Genomic DNA, 19,126 nt, shown 5'->3' with positions numbered 1-19,126 from the left:
TGAGCCCTCAGAAGATGCCCACAGCACGGGGGGACAGGCTGACCTCAGCACGTGCAACCCACACAGGCACACGAGGTCATGCCTTGGCCCAAGAGAGATCCAGCAGAACGGTTTGGGTTGGAAGGGACCTCAAAGATCATGTGAAAGAGCCCCCACAAAACATCCCAGCTGACCTGCAGAGGACTCAGCCCAGCCTGGTGCAGAGTGGCTGCAGGGGCAACGTGTGCTGGAGCTGTCCCTGCCCCACAGAGACCCCCCCTCCCCAAAATGTCACTGCTGCCACCCCCCAGGCTCTGCTCCCTCCCTGGCTAACAGGAGCAGTGGCAGCAGGAGAGCATCTGATGGCAACAGAGGCCAAGCCCATGTCATTGCCCCATCTCTGCCAACCAGGACGTTGGTCTCCTGGGCTGGTTCTCACGCTGCTTCTCCAACATCCCAGCATGGCCAGGATGGATCCTCTTCTTCCCTTCCCATGACCCCATGGCAGCTCACCGTGCCCCAGCATTCCTGGGCTGCCACGTTTTGCACCCTGCATCCCTGCCTGCTGCTCCAGCTCCCCCAGGACACCACGGGGACTGGAAGGACACGGGAGTTGCAAGGGACAGTTCAACCCCAGCAGCCTTCATGAGCTTGAGGACAAGGACAGGACAGTCCCCACACCACTGACGTCACATCTTGACTGGACACACTGGGCTGTATTCACACACAAATCTGTCTCTGTACATCTCTGGAGACACTGAGCTGTACCCACACGACCTCTCCTCGTGCCACCAACCCCACCGTGCAGTATGGGACACGTGCTGCAGGAAAACAAGGTCCTGCACACCCCACAGTCACACCAGGAGTGACAGGATGCCAAGAGGGGCTCCTCAAAACCTACCCACACCTTGTACCCCATTCAACATTACAGAGTCCACAGGGAGATGTGGTGTTCCTACCATGGCCTACTGAAGGCCCTGGTGGAGCTTCTCCTACATGCTTCCCATCTTGGCAGCTTCTGCTGGGCACTCCTTGGTCTTCAGCTTCCCCGAGCAGAAAGGCTTCTTGGCTCCAGGCTGCAAAACAGAGAGATCAAACACCATGTTCACCTGTGAGAGCTCACCATGGGCTTCACCTTGCCTGTGGGACATGTGGGACCTTCCCTTCTCCTTCACCACAAGGCTCAAGCCAACCCATTCAGCTCTCTACACACCTATTGCCACCCCATTTTGGCAGCAGGGATGCTGCTGTGCAGCTGAGCCCAGCTGAGCAGCAGGACCCTGGGGATGCTCAGCCTCTTGGGAGGGTCAGACAGACCACACCATCCCATGTCCATGATGGATGGACCTGCCTGCTGTGTGAAGTCCAGGAGCTGGGAATGGCATGGAGCTCCAGCACTTGGCCTGGCATCTGCCCCACGTGCAGAAGGGCACAAGCACTCATGGTACCCAAGAGCCAGAGAACCTTCACCTTGTCCTCTGCAAGGCTCTGGGTAACACCTGGAGTCATCTTCCTTCTACTTGCAGGACTTGCCTTCAGCATCTTAACACAGGCTGTGCACCACCTCTCCTGTGCCTTCCCATGTCATTGGGGTGGACACAGCTTGAAACACCTCCCTGAACTTGGAGGTACCTGCTGACCACCATGACCTGCCTTTGAACACTCAGGCACAGGGACATCTGGCTCCTGAGGCTCCTCATGAGCTCCCACGTCCTCACCTTGTGCATTCTGGCCGCTTTCAGCAGCCTCTTCTCCTGCCTCAGCTGGAGCTGTGTCCTCTCCAGGGCCTCCTTCAGCAGAGCCTTCTCTTCTGCCTCCCTGTAGGCTTCATCTTCAAGTCTGGACATCTCCTCCTGGCACCTTCGCAGGGACTCTTGGCTCAGCCTGTGTGGAACAGGAGGGGGGGTCTGTCACCTCATCAACCCCCCAGCTAAGCTCAGCCTGGGAGAGGTGGCTTGTGAGGAACACCCTTGTGTCCCTCCTAGGACTCTTTACACCACGGGGTGACACAAAAGGACATCAGAGTGCCTAACACCCCGTGAGGACCTGCACATGTTCCAACAAGCATTTTTCCTTCTCCAATTCCTTACCCCATGGAAAAAAAAACAACAAACCCTCTCATCCTGCCCTTGCCAAGACTGAAGTGCCACCTCGTGGAGGCATCTCCTTCACACACGGTGATGGTGCCACCTCCTCTGCTCAGCACACCAGCCTGGAGGGGGACTCTGGGGGTGCCTGTGGCAGCACTGCTGGCTTGGAGGTCACCATCAAACCTCTTCCTTACTTTGAAGATGGTGACATCTTTACACCAGCCCAGAAATCTCTTCCTCCGTGGCTTTTTCCTGTGCTGTGGGCAAAAAAAAAACAACCCCCACAACTTCTGCATTTGTGCAGAGAACCGAGAGGACGTTTCCCTGTTTCTCTTCACAGTTTGTACACCTTGGCCAAAACCTGACAGGTCCCAGACAGAAACACCAGCTGCTGAGGGTCTTCTCCCCGTGTTCCCCACCACTTGGCACCCCAGGAGTTGGCCCCGCTGGGAGCCCTGGCCAGTCACAGCCACTTGGGCTCTGGGTACCTGAGCTGCTCCACCCTGGCCTTGTGACCCTCCAGCATTGCTTCTTTTCTCTCCAGGCGACTCTTGAGGTTCCTGATCTTCTCGTACAGCAACTCCAGGTCCTTCCATCTCTGCAGCCCCACTTTTTCCCTCTCCTCCTGAGGCAGCTGCTTCAGAGACTGCATCCCTGACAGCTCCTTCACCTCCATCAGCCTTCCCAGAGCACCAAGGATGTCAAGGTACTGCAGGAAGAGGAGGAGATGAATTATTTACCAGGCCTGCCAAGTCCTCTGCCACATCCCAGCCTTCTGCTTCCATTCCCCTTCCCACCCAAACCCTTCTGTGATTCTAGAAGTGCTGGGTACCACCTCAACACATCTGGCACTGACCTACCATCTTCTCACCAGGGTCCAGCCCACCAGCCACCTCTGAGCTCCCTGTCCAGTGTGAGCCCCCATCAGGAACGTGTCCAGAGACCTGCACAGATAAGGATGGACCAACGAAGCCCACAGATCTCCTGGCTGTGGGATGAGCTGCCTCCAGCCTCCTGCTGCATGGGTAACCACTCTGGCCAGGTTTCACCCCTCCCTCTCTCTCCCCTCAGATATTATTCTATCTGAAAACCTATTTCTCCCCATTCCAGGGAATAATTTCACTGAAGGCACCAACCACCCCACTGCCTGATGTCTCACCTTGCCAGCCTTCAGTTCTGCTCCCAACACGGGTGCAGGCTCCTTCCCAAGACCTGTTTCCTGGCCTGTTTTCTCTGCTAAGCCTTTCACCAGGAGCACCAGGGGCTCTGAACCCTTCTTCACAGCAGCTGGAGGCAAACACAGATCATTCCACACCCCAAACCACACGCCCGGGCTTCCTACCCCAGCCACCTTGAGGCTCACCAGGTTTCCCCCCCCCTCAGGGAGACCATGGATGGAGACACACAGACAGGCTGTGGAGCACAACCACCCTCACCTGAGCACTGCCTCTTCTCCAGCACCTTGACTCTCTCCCGGAGCTCGGCCAGACCTTCTCTCTGGTGCTGGATGGTTTCCTCATGCCTGAGCCCCCGGCACTTGGCCCCGAGCTTGGCCAACCCCAACTCTGGCTCCTGGAAGAAGCAGCCCAGCTGGTTCTCACCCAGACTTCACACCAGCTCAGCCTAAACAACCTGCCTGAAGCACGGCCTTGCTGGAAGACACCGAGAGCAAGGCCCACGGTGTGTCTCACCCTGCACCCTCTCCATGCATTTCTGGGGTGGAAAAGCAGCACCAGAGGCCACCTTCACGCTCCACCAGCTGTGCTGAGGTGAGGAAACATGCTCCTGAGAGCTGGCAGAGGGACAGAGCCTGGCCCTGGACAGCCACGTCAGCCCTTTTCTCTGGCACTTTGTGCTCCTGCAGAACGTCCACTCCTTTCTCCCCAAGAATTCTGCTGCACGTGGGGTATGAATTCCTGCACCAGCTCATCAACCCTTCCCTTGCAGCCCTGCACACAGACACGTGTCTTGCCTTGCCCCAGCCCCAGCCAGCTTTGCTGCATCAGGACACGTGTCCCCAGACCTGGGGCAGAGCCAGCCCAGCCTCACCACCCCGCGCACAAACGGGGGCTGCAAAACGCCCGCGGGGGGACACGCTCTGCTCCTGGGTGGTGGCTTTGGCTGGGCTGCATCTCCCCGTGTCCCCTGCCCTGAGCAGGGAGGACGGACCCTCCTCCCGGCCCCTCACATCCCCCCGTTCCCTGCCACCTCCTGGCACAGGAGGTTCCATCTCCACCCTCCCTCCATCTGCTGCCGCAGCCACCTGCCAGCTCTTCCCGTGGCTGGCGCCAGGGACACCGGCAGGGGCTTTGGTACAGGAGGAAAAACAACCTTCCTGTCACGGACTGGTTTGGGTTGGAAGGGACCATCTCGTTCCAACCCCCCTGCATGGGCAGGGACACCTCCCACCAGCCCAGGTTGCTCCAAGCCCCATCCAACCTGCCCTTCAACACTGCCAGGGATGGGGCAGCCACAGCTTCCCTGGGCAACCTGGGCCAGGCTCTCACCACCCTCACAGCAAAGAATTTCCTCCTCATGTCCAACCTAAATCTCCCCTCTTCCAGTTTTCATCCATCCCCCTCATCCCATCCCTCCCTGCCCTTGTCCCAAGTCCCTCCCCAGCTTTCCTGGAGCCCCTTCAGGCACTGGAAGCTGCTCTCAGGTCTCCCTGGAGCCTTCTCTTCTCCAGGCTGAACACCCCAACTGTCCCAGCCTGTCTCCAGAGCAGAGCTGCTCCAGCCCTCCCATCATCTCCGTGGCCTCCTCTGGCCTCAGCTCCTTGTCCTTCTTGCTTTGGGAACTCCAGAAGTGGCCCCAGCCCTGCAGGGGGTCTCACAGGGCAGAGTGGAAGGGGAGAATCCCCTCCCTGGCCCTGCAGGTCACAACAAGCTACCCCTGCCCTGCACACTGAAACCTGGAACTGCTTTTGTGGCACCATCAGAGCTGGCAAGGCAGGGCAGAGGAAGGCAGGCTTGTCCCTCTTGCCACTCCTGTCCCCTCTAATTGGCAATTATCACAGCCATTAGCACCCCCCCCCCCCCCATCCTTTCGTGGTTCCCCAGTGCTGTACAGCACCAGCTCAGGAGCACTTCCAGCACGGCCATCCCAGGTCCCTCTGCCAGGGACAGGGCAGCCAGTGACCCCACACTCCTGCCTTTTGGGGTCCCACCACGATGCTGAGAAACACCACGAGCACGATCAGCACTGAGCACACCCAGGTCTTGGTGGCCTCCCTGCAGACTCACCCTCTCAGAGACTTCACCCTCCTGCACCAGCATCCCAGGAACATCTTCTGGCTTCTCCACCCTCTCCTGGGCAGCATCCTTCAGCGCCTGGCAGCGGGCTTGGGCCTGCCTGTGCCAAGAGACAAGAGCATTGAGGGACACCCTGATGGATGGAGGCCACCCAACAGCTTGTGGGGAGCAGCACCCCGGGCACCTGCCCATGACTGTCACGGCGTGGGTGGGAACATTCACTTAGATACAAGTGACTTAGCTACTGGCATGAGCTCCACCACACCCCCGCTTCCAGTTCCATGGAGACAACCATGGCAGTGGGTTCTGGTGCTCTCACCCACGACTTTGGCTCCCAGGGAGATCCCTACATGCTGCTGGGCATCTACAGCACCTGATGCAAACCATCAGGTCACGGTGGTACCTCAACTCTTCTGCTGCTGCTTGCAGGGCTCCATCCTTCTTCTCCACCAGGCTGGACATCTGGGCCAGCTTCCCCCTCAGCAGGTTCAGTTCCTGCTCCTGGCATTTCACCTGCCTCTGGCTCCTCTCCAGTTCCACCTTCTGCTCCTCACTCAGCTCCCCTGGGCACAAAACACCTCCATGGGTGTCCAGATGTCTCATCACCCAGCCCTGGGGGGACCTCCAGCTCTCAGTGACACCATCTTCAGGGATACATCCCCTTTTCCCACCACACCCTACCAGGGATTGTCACCAAAACCAGTTTTTCCCCCAGACCCTGGTCCTGCCCTTGACAGCAGCTTCAGACACCTGCCCAGAGGAGCCCACCAGTGGAATTCTGAGAGATCTGGGCTCAGTTTTGTCCACCTGAGGTCCCCTGGGACATCTGGTTACCCTCACCCCCCATCCCAGCAATCCTGGGATGGGAATCTCCCACCTTAGCCCAGAACAGGGAGAAATTCCCCTACCCAAAGGGAAGGGATCCCTGGCTTTGCCCTGAGCAGGACAACCCCGCTGCTCCAGGATGGTGACATCTATTTCCCCCTGCCTGCCTGGGCCCACCACCATCTCCTCTGGCTACTGCTGGGAAGAGAGATGGACACCACAGGGGACCCTTCACCCACCTCTCATGTCTGACATCCTGGCTCTGGTTTCCATGAGCTCCCTGGTCATTGCAGCAATGATGGCCTCCTTGGACAGGAGCATGTTCTGTGCTGCTGCCAGCTCCTCCTGGAATTCCCTGAGAGGGATAACAGCAAATCTCACAGCTCCTTTGGAAGAGCCTTTGCATGGAGCCAGCACCTTCTGGAGCTGCATCTCACCGTTCCTACCCATGGTCATGTTTGTCACTGCTTTTCCATCCCCTAGGTTCATGCCTGTGGCTTTGGGACTTATCACTTTGCTGTCTCCTACCTGGAGCCATCCAGATGGGGCAGCAGATCACTCACACACTGTTTGGCATCCCTTGGGCACCACATGCCCCTCACACCATCTCAGCCAAGCCAAAGGCCTCTTCTCACCATCACAGACAAAACTAATCTCAGGACAAGTTGCCATCAGCCCTTTGGTCTCCCTTAAGCTCTCCAAGGGATCACTGCCCTTCTCCCAGCCCCTCTGACCAAGACCACCAGCCAGTGCTGCTCACCTCAGACAACTGTGTGACTCTGTGACAGGACAATCCTCCAGCTGAGTTCCTGATGTTGACTTGATGGCATCATCCCCAAAACCTAGAGGACACAACAACGTGGGCAGATTGTCATGCAAAGTCCAAAGAAAGAGTTCAAAGAGAGAGTCCAGAGGAGGCCACGGAGATGATGGGAGGGCTGGAGCAGCTCTGCTCTGGAGACAGGCTGAGACAGTTGGGGTGTTCAGCCTGGAGAAGAGAAGGCTCCAGGGAGACCTTAGAGCACCTTCCAGTGCCTGAAGGGGCTCCAGAAAAGCTGGGGAGGGGCTTGGGAAGGGGGTGTGAGGACAAGGGGGAACGGGTTAAAACATGAGGAGGAAATTCTTGGCTGTGAGGGTGGGGAGAGCCTGGCCCAGGTTGCCCAGGGAAGCTGTGGCTGCCCCATCCCTGGCAGTGTTGAAGGGCAGGTTGGATGGGGCTTGGAGCAGCCTGGGCTGGTGGGAGGTGTCCCTGCCCATGCAGGGGTTGGGACTAGATGATCTTTAAGGTGCCTTCCCACCCAAACCATTCTATGATTCTATGATCCACATTGGGCCTACTTCCTTCTGCTACATATCTCCTGTCCTTCATGACACCTGAGGACCATCTTTTCTGGAAACCCATGTCTTCAGTTCCAAGTGTTCAGGGAGTTCCTTGCATCCTCCTTTGCTCAGCACCTCTTACCCCAGGTGCAGCCCCTCCTGCTCTTAGAGGGCAACGAGCCCTTCACCAACGGGCCAGCCCTGCCTATGACCATGGCCCCAAAGCCACCAAACAATCTAGAGCAGCTGCCCATGAAATGCCTTCTCCAGGGACCCACAGAGCTCATCCTGCATCCAGGAAAACCCCAGACTCACACTTGGCACAGTGCTTCCCATGGCAGCAAGGACACTACTCCAGCTCAGCAGAAATGTCACGTTGACCAGGGAGGTTCCCACCCAGACTCACCCCACATAACCCATAACTACCTTCCATTTTCTCCACCAGCTCTGCCTTTTCCTCCTCCAGCACCTTCAGCTGCTGCTTGGCCTCCAGCAGCTTGTCCTCTAAAGCCACAATTGTCAGAGAATGCTGCTTGCTTTGCTCCTTGTATCCCACTATTTCTTCCTGCAGCTCCTGCCTCTGTAGCTCTTTCTGCTCCTGGATGGTCTTGAGCTGCTCCTGTCCCACAAGAACCTTCTGCTCTAAGGTGATCTAGGAAACAAGACGTGTGCTCCCAGCTGGATGCAGGTGTTTTCCTGGGGGATCATGACCAGCATCATCTCTCCTGGCTTGAAGACAGAAGGATGGAGGGCAGGGGAATGTTCTAGAGGAGGCCACAGTTCTGACCCCTCCTCAGCAGGGACCTGGGAAGCCTTTTTCACCAAAACCACATCTACACCATATTCCCTGCAGGCACGAGGGGGTTGTTGGAGCTACCTCTCGCCTGGTGGCTTCTTCCAGCTTGTGCAGGGCTTCTTCCAGCTTCCAGTCTGCAGCCTCCTGCTCCTTTGACTTCCTTTCCACCACCTACAGAAGGAACCCAGCAGTACCTGAGAAGCGACCAAGCTTCCAACAACCCACCTTTCTCTTTGCAGGGAGGCAACTCTGTGTGTTTGCTGGGGGGGGGGTGGGGGACAAGCCCACCCATGGTCCCCTGACAGCCCCGGGCCAAATGGGCCACCAGAGAAGTGCTTTGGTTGGAAAAGACCTCTGAGATCACAAAGTCCAACCATTAACCCAGCCCTGCCAAGGCCTCCATTAAACCGTGTCCCTCAGCACCACATCTACGTGGCTTTGAATTCCCTCCTGGGATGGGGACTCCACCACTGCCCTGGGCAGCCTGGGCCAGGGCCTGACAACCCTTCTGAGGGAGAATCCATCTCCAGAGCTGCCAGATTTAATTATTCCAAGTGTGAGTTGCTCTGCTTCACCTCCCGTGCAGGCCACCGACCTCAGTCATGCTTCTCAGGTGGCTCTCCAGGTCTTGGACCTTCTTTTGTTCCTCCTCCAGGGACTGCTTGCACTTGTCCTTCTCCTTGGCAACAGTGCTCTCCAGAACCTGGGAATTGACAGCCCAGAGTTTCCGTGCAGACAAAACCAAAGCATTTGGCAGAGGAGCTGGGCTCCAGTGAGGAGAACACCTGGGAGGGGGACTGCTGGGGAGAAGACCTTGGCAGACACCCCAGGGAAGGAGGGGACTGACAGGGGATTGTCACTTTCCCTAAGAGCAACCACACCACCACACCTCTTTGTGCTCCTTGTCCTTTTCCAAGACAATTTCCTGGAGTTTCACCCGCAGGTCTCGCTCGTGTTTTGCTTCCAGCTCCCTCATCTGCTCCTGCAGCAAAGCCTCCTGAGACTCCTGGACCCTCTGCAATTGGTCCTACGGGGACACAGAAGCTGCTGAGGGGTTAAAGGAGCAAGACACAAACATCCTGTGCATGTTCCCTGACCAGGTCCCACACCAGCTCCCCCGTGGTGTTTTCCAGTTGAAACATTCCCAGTTCACACCCACCCACCCCTGTACCTGCAACATCTGATTCCTCTGAGTGGTTTCCTGATTGTCTTCCAACAAGGTCCCCAGAGAAGCCAACATCCCTGAAAAGCCAACAGGCTTCTGCTCTACAGGATGCTCAGGATACCCCCGGAGCATCCTTAGATGTTCCTCTGGCCTTCTGGCAAGACTGAGTTTGGGAATTGGATCCCTGGCCCCCCCACCCCCCTCCCCTGGTGGTGATGGTCCATGTTCCTCCACAGGCAGCAGGGAGGAGGAGGGACCAGCCCAGCCCAGCCCAGAGAGGGGTCCCACACCAAGGACCTCTTGCTCCTTGCCTGCTGTGTTTAGTCTGGGCAGGGGCTGTGACGTGCAAGCCTGGCTCCTGGAGGTTCTCTCTCCTCTAAGGCTCCTTAGTTGCCCAAACTGCCCCAAATTTGCACCAACGTGGGGCCCTGATGTCCCCAGGCAGTGCCTCCATGCTGGGCTTTCTCCTCTATGCTGGGACATCCTGCCTGGAGCAGGTTTGTTCTCGGGGACACCCAGAGGGACACGAACCTTTGCCAGAGGCGTGTGGGTCCCTCCCAGCACTGGCCAGGAGCTTCTCCAAGCCCTCCAGCCAGGCCAGGGGAACATCTGCCACTTCCACCACCACGTCCCTGATGGCTGAGATGGAGGGGTCCAGGCTCACTGCCTCCAGCCTCCCCAGGGCCCCTCGCAGGCTGGTGCTGCTGCAGGAGCTGCTCAGGAACACCTGGAGAAGACACAGCCAGTCAACACGCTGCTTCCCACGGGCAGTGGGCTGGTGGGGCTTGGCACACAACCCCACATCTCTGAGACAGTCCTGGGTTCAACCCCAGCAGCACTTTGGTAGAACCCTTCACTGCATGCACCAGTATTTTAGGTAGGCCCAGGGGAGGACACCTCTGGGACACATCCCATTTCTTCCCAACCTCCATCAGTTGTACTTTGGGGGGCTACACTCCCCCCTGGCTGAGCTGGGGAGCCACACTCTTGCTTGTCTGGGTGCACAGGAGCATCTTTTGTCTGACCCACCCTCAGACCAAAGCAATGCCCTCATCTCCTGCCACGGGGCAACACTGGCTCAAACTCTGTGTTTAAGGGACTGACCTGGAGCTCCCGCAGGGATTTCTCCAACACCTCAACACTTGCAGACACTTCCTGTTCCTTGGAGAGCCTGGAGCTCAGTTCCTCCTGCAGATACTTCTCTCTCTCATTGCTTTGCTGGTTTTCCTCAAAGACCTGCTTGACCTTCTCTATCACCTGGCCAAAGCACATGAAGGAGAAACAAAAGTATTAGGTTAACACCTTTTCTCTGCTGGGGGACCACAGGTTGTCTCAGCAAGCAAGGGTTGGGACTTGAAGCTGGTAGGCATGTTGGACTCCTCCTTGTTGCAGGTCATTGACTCCATCCAAACTCTGAGGGACAAGGAGAATCGTGTCTGCGACACCTCACGGAGCAGAGTCATCACCCTGGGGTGGCTGCCAGATTATGACTTGGAGAAGCTTGGGTGCTGCAAGTCTCCAAGCTTCCTCCGTGCAGGGTGCCATGGCCATTCTGCAGCACCCAACACCAGCTCGTCTGGGCTTTGGAGGCACTGAGCTTCTCCAAGAGCTGCTGTCCAGACTCACCTCCTGCTCCTTCACAACCTTCCCAGCACCTCCGGCTGCTGCTGGACCACAGGCTCCCATCACTTGGGCTTTGAAGGACTCCAGCTGCAGCAGAGAGGGGCACAGGAACACAAAACTCATCAATCATGGAGCCTGCTCTTCTCCAGGCTGAGCAACCCCAACTTTCTCAACCTGTCTCCAGAGCAGAGCTGCTCCAGCCCTGGCACCTTCACCACAATCCTGCCGTGAAGCCCAACGTTGAGTCCATAGAATCATTTAGGTTGGAAAAGACCTCCAAGACCACCAAGACCACACTGTACAGGTTCACCCCAACAAACCATATCCCAAAGCACCACATCTATTACATTTTTGAAACACATCCAGGGATGGTGACCTGCCCACCCAGGAGGGAGCTGCAATTCCAGAGGAACAACCTGCTGCAAGGGAAGGCAGAAACCTGGCAGGGCTGCAGGGAGCTGGGGACAGAGAGGGCTTCCATGGCTCCTCAGGAGGATCTTGACACTCAGCAGTTGTGCTGCTGGACATCCAGGGCAGCCAGGCCTTGAATGCAGGACAGGGATGGGGACTGGGCTGGGGACAGGGACGTGGTGTCACAGGCAGCTCATGGCACCTGGACACGATGGCAGCTCCAGCACAGCTCTGCAGCCTCTGGGTGCAGCCAGGACCCTTGGGTTACAGCTTCCCAGAGAACCAGCCACACCAACAGCTGCTGCCATCCTCAGCAAAGGAACATGGCCCTTCTCATCCTCATCTCCCACCTTAATCCCTGCATGAGACCATAAGTTCCTGAGCCCCTCATCCAGACCATTAACCTTGGCAGACACCATCACCAGCTGGTCATCCTTTTCTCTGGTTTCCTTCTTCATTTTTTCAACATCCTGCTTGAGTTGCTGGATCTTCTGCCCCTTGCTGGCAACCTCCCTTTGCAGGCTGCTCACCAGCCCTGAGACAAACACCTGGGGTGAGGGGCTGCCCACGGGCATCCCTGCTCCAGCCCATCCTCCCTCTTGGACACCCATCACCCTTGGTGAGCAGGTCCAGCTTTGAACATGCTGTGCTGGACACTTCTTGCCAGCATGACTAACAAGTTCCTCAGGATCTACAGCCCAGGATCCTTGGAGATGAGCAGCTCCTCCAGATCCAGTTTTGCTGCCTTGCCAGGTCAGGGCCCTGGTGCTTCCTCCCTGCCCAGCACCTGCTCCCTTACCTGGGGCAATGAAGTCAAGCAGAACATTTTTGCTGCCCCAAATGTGTGACAAAGGCCAGTGTTTTGGGTACAAGCTGCATTCCCAGGCCTGGTAAAGGCCACTGGAAGAGGTTTGTGGTCAGAGGTGGCCTTTGAATGGCAGGTCCCCCCCGTGGTAACTTGTGCAGCAGCTCAGAGCCTGCCCTGGAACTGGTGCTTGAGGCTTTTTTCCTAAGAAACTTCCCCCTCCCACCCCTCTCTGCCTTCAGTCCCCACACTGTCCCCACCCCAGGGGCACTCGTCACGTCACACTCTGCCTGCAGCTCCCACAGAGCTTTGGGACACAGAACCAGAGGCAGGACAATGTCTACGTGCTGCTACAAATCCTCTGGTGCCTGGCCAGGTTTGGCAAAGCTCAGTCTTTATCAAGAACCAGCCCCAAACTGCTTCATGCCCCAACACGGAGCTCCAGGGACACAAATACCTGCAGCCACAACCTGATCCCTCCTCAGCTCCTCACTTTCCTTCTGCAGCCTCCCAATTTCCAGGTCTTTTTTGTAGAGGGGATGGCTGAAGATCTGGCTTGAGCCCTCCTGCAGGTGGCTGATCTGCAAATCAGAAACCCCCCCCCATGGTCCTAGGACACCAGGGAAGAGCTGCACAAAAGCCCCTTTGGAGAGGGAACCTGAGCTCTCCCAGGGCACTCTTCAGAGTCCTTGACTCTCAGCAGGTCTTTGTTCCAGATGGGAACTTCTTCAAGTTGTTTGGGCCATTCATGCTCAAATCCCAACAGAAGAGGCTGGGAGAAGCCCTCTCTGCCATGCCTGGGCTCTGCAGCTGGGCTGGATGAAGCTGCTAACTGGGCCATCACTGAGTCCAGCCCTTAGCCCAGCCCTGCCAAGGCCACCACTAACCCATGTCCCTCAGCACCATCTCCAGGGCTTTGAAACCCCTCCAGGGATGGGGACTCCCCCCCGTGCCCTGGGCAGCCTGGGCCAGGGCCTGACAACCCTTGCCAGGAAGGAATTGTTCCCCAGATCCAACCTCAACCTCCCCTGGCACAACTTGAGGCCGTTTCCTCTTGTCCCATCCCTTGTTCCTGGGGAGCAGAGCCCGACCCCCCTGGCTCCAACCTCCTCTCAGGCAGCTGCAGAGCCAGCAGGTCTCCCCTCACCTCCTTGTCTCCAGGCTGGACACCCCCAGCTCCCTCAAACCCTCCCTCATTTCCCTGGGTTTCAGACGTGTGACCAGCTCCTCCTATAACCTGGGTCTTAGCCTGACAACCACCTGTCTCAGAGGTGTTTTCCCTGCTTGGTGCCTCTCCAAGTGTTCCATACCTGTTTCCTCAAGGCCCTGATCTCCTCCTGTTTGGCTCCCAGCTCTCTGTTGAAGCTGAGCAGCTTCTGGGTCAGCTCCACCTCATTCCTTGCTGCCACCTGAGCCAGTGTCTTGGCCATGGCTGCAACCTCCTCCTGCAGAGCCTGGACCACTGCATCTTTCTGCTTGGATTCTCTTTCCATTTCCTTCTCCATCTGCAGCAGCTTTTCACCCTGTGGGCAGATCACTGGTGCTGTTTGTCATTCTCTGGCTACAGAGACATGGGGCTGTCTGCTCCAACTTGTGGCCATCAGCCCCCATGAATCTGCTTGCCCTGGCTCCCCACCTCCCCCCATGCCTGTGTCCTCTGTCCCCCAGCAGTGCCCATCCGTGGGAGCCTGGTGACACCCTGCTGGGACACCTGGTTGGACACACAGCCAGGGTTTGGCTGCTCAGACCAGAACAGGGATCCCCAGCCCCAGCATCACCTTCTGTGGGAGGAACTCCATGTCATGGGTCTCCAGGGCAGGGTTTGTCCCCAGGGGAGGGGTCTCCACACCACTTGCACCACCCGAGGCACTGGTTGGGACTAGAAGAAAGCAAAGACCACAGCAGCAAATGCCAGCATGAGAAGTGGTGGCAGGCAGGGTCCCTCCTGCTCTCTCAGGACCATCCCAAAGCAGCAACTACTTTACAGGAGCTTGGTTCACAACCAGGAGAGAAACCAACTCTTTGGCACTAAGAAGACCCTTCCCAGCACAACCAGCCTGCACAGCAGAGGAATAACCCACCTCCAGGACCCAGAAAAGCCTGAAGGGCAGCAGGCCCAGCAGACAAAGGCTCCTCTGACTGCCCAGCCCTGCAGAAAGCTACTTTATAGCAGATCTGAAGAGCCACCTTCACTGTGATTAGTGCAAGGGGACCTCTCAGCTCTGTTGCCCAAAAATCAGATGAGTAGGTGCTCCCCTCCCTGTTCCTTCCCTGCCATCTCAGTTCTGCCCATCCAGAGGTTCCTGGGTGATGCTGCCTCTGCTCTTCACCAGCTGCACTTTGGGGCTGTTTGCTCTGCACTGCTCAGGGCTGCTCAGACCTCCAGCTGGTGTGTCAGGCCACGACAAGCTCCATTCCTGGCAAAGCCTGGTTCTCCAGCTGTGCTGCTCCCCCCCAGCCTCACCTCTGCTCCTCCTGCAAGCTTTGCTCTCAGCTTCAGCTCAGCTGTGAACCTAGAGCACAGGCCCTGCACTCGAGGCAGCCAGTGACTGCACTTCAAAGGAGGAAAAAAAAAGTCTCCCAGAAGGAGAGAGATCAGGTCCAGGAGTCACGTCTGCAGATAAATCAGTCCTTGCCCTTCCCAATGGCACAGGGGGAAAAGGAAGAGGAAATGTCACACTCAGCTGCCAGGGCAATGGCATTCCCTGTGTCACAGCCCATTGCTCCAGAGGAGGCCACAGAGATGATGGGAGGGCTGGAGCAGCTCTGCTCTGGAGCCAGGCTGGGAGAGCTGGGGTGTTCAGCCTGGAGAAGAGAAGGCTCCAGGGAGACCTTAGAGCAGCTTCCAGTGCCTGAAGGGGCTCCAGGAAAGTTGGGGAGGGGCTTGGGACAAGGGCAGGGAGGGATGGGATGAGGGGGAAGGGATTGAAACTGGGAGAGGGGAGATTGAGGTTGGACATGAGGAGGAAATTCTTTCCTGTGAGGGTGGTGAGAGCCTGGCCCAGGTTGCCCAGGGAAGCTGTGGCTGCCCCATCCCTGGCAGTGTTGAAGGGCAGGTTGGATGGGGCTTGGAGCAGCCTGGGCTGGTGGGAGGTGTCCCTGCCCGTGCAGGGGGTTGGATCTAGATGATCTTGAAGGTCCCTTCCAACCCAAACCAGTCCTTGACCCTGTGATTCTGCTGTCCTACAGGCCACCAAAGCCCCCCAAGGAGCTCTGATCAGCCCCTCTGGATGAGAACCTCGCCCACTGCTCCTCACTCCTCCAACCTCCCTCTGCTGCAACCAACTCTGTTCAACACCTGGTTGCCCAGAGGGGACACAGGAGGTTACCAACCCCCAGCTGGGCACTGGGGAGCACCTGCCCTCCCTGCAGAGGTCCTGCTGCAGGTGGCTGGTGGGACGGGGGTGACCCCAGCGCTCCCGGGCGGCTTCGGCAGCGGCGGACGGGGCAGGTGGCTGGTGGCTCCAGGAGCACGGGTGCCAGGAGAGCCAGGGAAAAGCTGCCACTGCAGCTTGGGCAGGTGGGGAGGAGAGGCAGGAGCTGAAGGTTTGGGCTCTGCAACCTCCTGGAGCTGCCCCGTCCACGTGGAGCAACGTTTCCCGGGGGGACAAGGCACCTGTGGTGGGAAAAGACCAGAAGCTCAGAGAGGTGTTTAGGGGTTGGGTTCTTTTTTAGCCCCTGATACACATACACTATTTTTACATTATTATTACACAGCTCTGGCACCAATCTGAGTGGAAAAGCACAACTGGAGTCCTTTCCCCTTGGCCAAGTTATCCGATTGAAGCCAGGAAGCCCCAAAGATTTGCTGGAATCCAAACAAATGATTTGGGCTTGTGGCTTTTTGAGCTCTTCCTTCTGGTTTCTGTCTGCATCCTCCTTCACAGGCACTTTGGGACAGTCCAACACTCTCTGCTCCAGCAGGAACTGGCTGTCCCCAAGCAGCACGGGGACCCAACTGCTCCCTCTTCATACTGACACTGAGCCCTTTTAAAAAATCTGGAACCCAAGCTTGGATTCAGAAGGTCAGTTAGATTCCTACACCAGGAGCCTTGGTGAGACCTCCAGAGCCAGGTCCTGGGTGCATGAACTGGCTTGAGACTCCAGGTAGGCTTTCCTTGTGCCCAGGCTCTGCTGCAGGAGCCCAGGCTCAGTGACTCCCACTCCCAGGCACACAATCCACACATTTCCAGGACTTTGTCTCAGGATCTACTTTCTAGGATTCCTCAAGAACCAAAACACTCCAAATAACACCAGATCTTATCAATCCTTAAGCCTAAAACACCTCTACATCTCAGTGGCCTCCACAAACAGCCCTACACAGGTTTGGGATTATTTCCCCCCAGCCAAAGGAGATTGAAACTCTGTTCAACCACCTTCTTCCCCAGTTCACAACTGGTCTGGACAACTCCCCAGTTCCTCCAGCCACAAAAGCTGCTTTCAAGCAGAGCACCCACCAGGGCTGCACCCTGCAGGTGGCTCTAGCTTGGATCCCAACCCCCGAGCACTCAGTGAGGGGCTTTTGAGGAGACATCAAATGCAAAGAGAAGGGGGAGAAAAAAAGGACATTTTTCCAGACCTACTTTTGCTCACGTCCAACTCGCTGCTGGGAACCCGTCCCGGGCTGCCTTTTCCCTATTGACCTGCCCGAATTTCTGCAGCAGAGGGAGCTCCAGCTTCCCCTTCCCTTCCCAAAGCCTTTCCCGGGATTCAGCCGCTCCCGGGACCGAACGTGGGCACCAGCACTCACCCTTACCTGCCCATCCCTGGGCGCCTTTTCCTGCCAAGCAGCGCCCACCCTTCCCTAGGCACTCTTCCCTGGGCATTCCCATCCAACCTTCCCTGAGGAGCAGCCCCCCTTCCCTGGGCATCCCCATCCATCCTTCCCTGAGGAGCAGCCCCCCCTTCCTTGGGCATTCCCATCCATTCTTCCCCGGGCATCCCCATCCACCCTTCCCAGGGGAGCAGCCCCCCGTCCCCTGGGCATTCCCATCCACCCTTTCCTGGGCATTCCCACCCGTCCCTGGGAGGTCCCATCCATCCTTCCCTGGGCATTCCCATCCATCCTTCCCTGAGGAGCAGCCCCCCATTCCCTGGGCATTCCCATCCACCCTTCCCTGAGGAGCAGCCCCCACCTCCTCTGGGCATTCCCATCCACCCTTCCCTGGGCATCCCCATCCCTCTTTTCCTGGACATTCCCACCCTTCCCTGGGCGGTCCCATCCTTCCCTGGGCATTCCCATCCACCCTTCCCTGGGCATCCCCATCCATCGTTCCCTGAGGAGCAGCCCCCCCCTTCCCTGGGCATCCTCATCCGTCCTTCCCTGAGCATCCCCATCCACCCTTCCCTGGGCATTCCCATCCACCCTCCCCTGAGGAGCAGTCCCCCTTCCCCGGCCATTCCCATCCACCCTTCCCAGGGGAGCAGCCCCCCCTTCCCCGGGCATCCCCATCCCTCCTTCCCTGGGCATTCCCACCCTTCCCTGGGTGGTCCCATCCACCCTTCCCAGGGGAGCAGCCCCCCCCTTCCCTGGGCATTCCCATCCACCCTTCCCTGAGGAGCAGCCCCCACCTCCTCTGGGCATCCCTATCCACCCTTCCCTGGGCATCCCCATCCCTCTTTTCCTGGACATTCCCACCCTTCCCTGGGCGGTCCCATCCTTCCCTGGGCATTCCTATCCACCCTTCGCTGGGCATTCCCATCCACCCTTCCCTGGGCATCCCCATCCATCCTTCCCTGAGGAGCAGCCCCTCCTTCCCTGGGCATCCCCATCCGTCCTTCCCTGGGCATTCCCATCCACCCTTCCCTCGGCATCCCCATCCACCCTTCCCTGGGCATTCCCATCCACCCTTCCCTGAGGAGCAGTCCCCCTTCCCCGGGCATTCCCATCCACCCTTCCCAGGGGAGCAGCCCCCCCCTTCCCCGGGCATCCCAATCCCTCCTTCCCTGGGCATTCCCACCCTTCCCCGGGCATCCCCATCCACCCTTCCCAGGGGAGCAGCCCCCTTACCCGGGCAGCCCCATCCACCAGCAGCTGGAACGCCGCTCCCCCAGCTCCGAAGCGCAGGATGTCACCCGGGCTCACCCCGACAGCCGCGTTCTGGACCTGGCAGCCGTTGACAAAGGTGCCCTGGAGGGACCCGAAGTCCTGAAGGACGCAGCAGCCGTCGGAGGGGCTGAACTCCAGGGCTGCGTGTCGCTCTGCTGCCCCTGCGGACTGGAACGGGCATCACCGGGCAAACTGGGCAAACTGGGAGAACTGGGCAACCTGCCCCAAAGCCCCCAGGTTTGGCTACTGCTCTGCCCAGCCCCCCCTCTCCTCGCCGGCCCTGACACTTGGCATGAGGGGACCCCCAACATCTCCTCCCCACCACCCACCTCAGCCCCCCTACCTGCAGGACCACGTCGCACCCTCCGTGCCTGCCGATCACTGTGCGGGGCTTCAGCTGGAAACACCCCCCCGGGCTCTTCAGAAACGCTCTCATCCCCCCTCACCCGCGGGGCTTGCAGTGAAACAACCAACCAACCACCCAGATATTCCTTGAATAATCCCCCCGTCCAACAGATGCAACCGAGCCAAGAAATTCCCGAGCGACGTTCTGCACCAGGAATGGCACAGAATCCCCCCCACCCCGAGCTGCTCTGTCCCTGCCAGCCTGCTGATCCCCTAGGAAACCACCAGAGCCTGCTGCTGCCCTCCTGGCTGTGGATTTCTCTTTGTTTTTGCGGCGGGGTTTGTTTTTTGCTTTCCCCCTTCTCCTTTTTCCAAGCAACCGGCAGCACAACACAGCTCCCAGCTGGCCACGGTGGCTCCTTGCCAGCAGGTGACACACGTGGGGACATTTCCCCACCCACCAA

The 19,126-nt window shown here is 58.1% G+C and overlaps 1 protein-coding gene across 11 annotated transcripts; it reads right to left on the bottom strand.

The window, feature by feature from the left end:
• Nucleotides 1-680: 680 nt before the first annotated feature.
• Nucleotides 681-19,126, bottom strand: FHAD1 (forkhead associated phosphopeptide binding domain 1). Of its 11 annotated transcripts, none has more exons than XM_051637096.1 (25): nucleotides 18,661-18,798; nucleotides 18,279-18,485; nucleotides 15,602-15,884; nucleotides 14,047-14,147; nucleotides 13,579-13,791; nucleotides 12,726-12,849; nucleotides 11,868-11,998; nucleotides 11,056-11,139; nucleotides 10,534-10,686; nucleotides 9,961-10,156; nucleotides 9,436-9,506; nucleotides 9,154-9,291; nucleotides 8,860-8,967; nucleotides 8,346-8,435; nucleotides 7,895-8,120; nucleotides 6,909-6,990; nucleotides 6,388-6,503; nucleotides 5,727-5,886; nucleotides 5,315-5,423; nucleotides 3,506-3,641; nucleotides 3,229-3,356; nucleotides 2,930-3,013; nucleotides 2,558-2,778; nucleotides 1,698-1,863; nucleotides 681-1,055 (listed from the first exon to the last, which is right to left on the bottom strand). In XM_051637096.1, exons 1-25 carry the CDS (start codon nucleotides 18,751-18,753, stop codon nucleotides 972-974), a joined length of 3,504 nt encoding a protein of 1,167 aa, XP_051493056.1. In that variant the 5' UTR covers nucleotides 18,754-18,798; the 3' UTR covers nucleotides 681-971. The 11 variants fall into 11 exon arrangements, with proteins under 11 accessions (XP_051493056.1, XP_051493058.1, XP_051493057.1 ...); XM_051637098.1 differs by having other exon boundaries at nucleotides 18,354-18,485; XM_051637097.1 differs by lacking the exon at nucleotides 15,602-15,884 and having other exon boundaries at nucleotides 18,354-18,485; nucleotides 18,661-19,126.

Source organism: Apus apus, chromosome 20 (genome assembly GCF_020740795.1).
Source record: "Apus apus isolate bApuApu2 chromosome 20, bApuApu2.pri.cur, whole genome shotgun sequence".
NCBI classification, from domain to species: Eukaryota; Metazoa; Chordata; class Aves; order Apodiformes; family Apodidae; genus Apus; species Apus apus.
Note: the sequence above shows the minus strand (reverse complement) of the source record. Positions and strands in the feature narration are given on the sequence as shown.

Bases quoted from the DNA above. Each gene is read 5' to 3' on its own strand.
- FHAD1 (XM_051637097.1), bottom strand. From the start codon at position 19,111: ATGTCCCCACGTGTGTCACCTGCTGGCAAGGAGCCACCGTGGCCAGCT. The intron at 10,687-11,055 runs GTGAGTCTGGAC...TGCTTTGGCCAG, and splicing joins AGGTTGTGAAGGAGCAGGAG to GTGATAGAGAAGGTCAAGCA. The intron at 8,121-8,345 runs GTAGCTCCAACA...CTTGTTTCCTAG, and splicing joins AAGAAGCCACCAGGCGAGAG to ATCACCTTAGAGCAGAAGGT.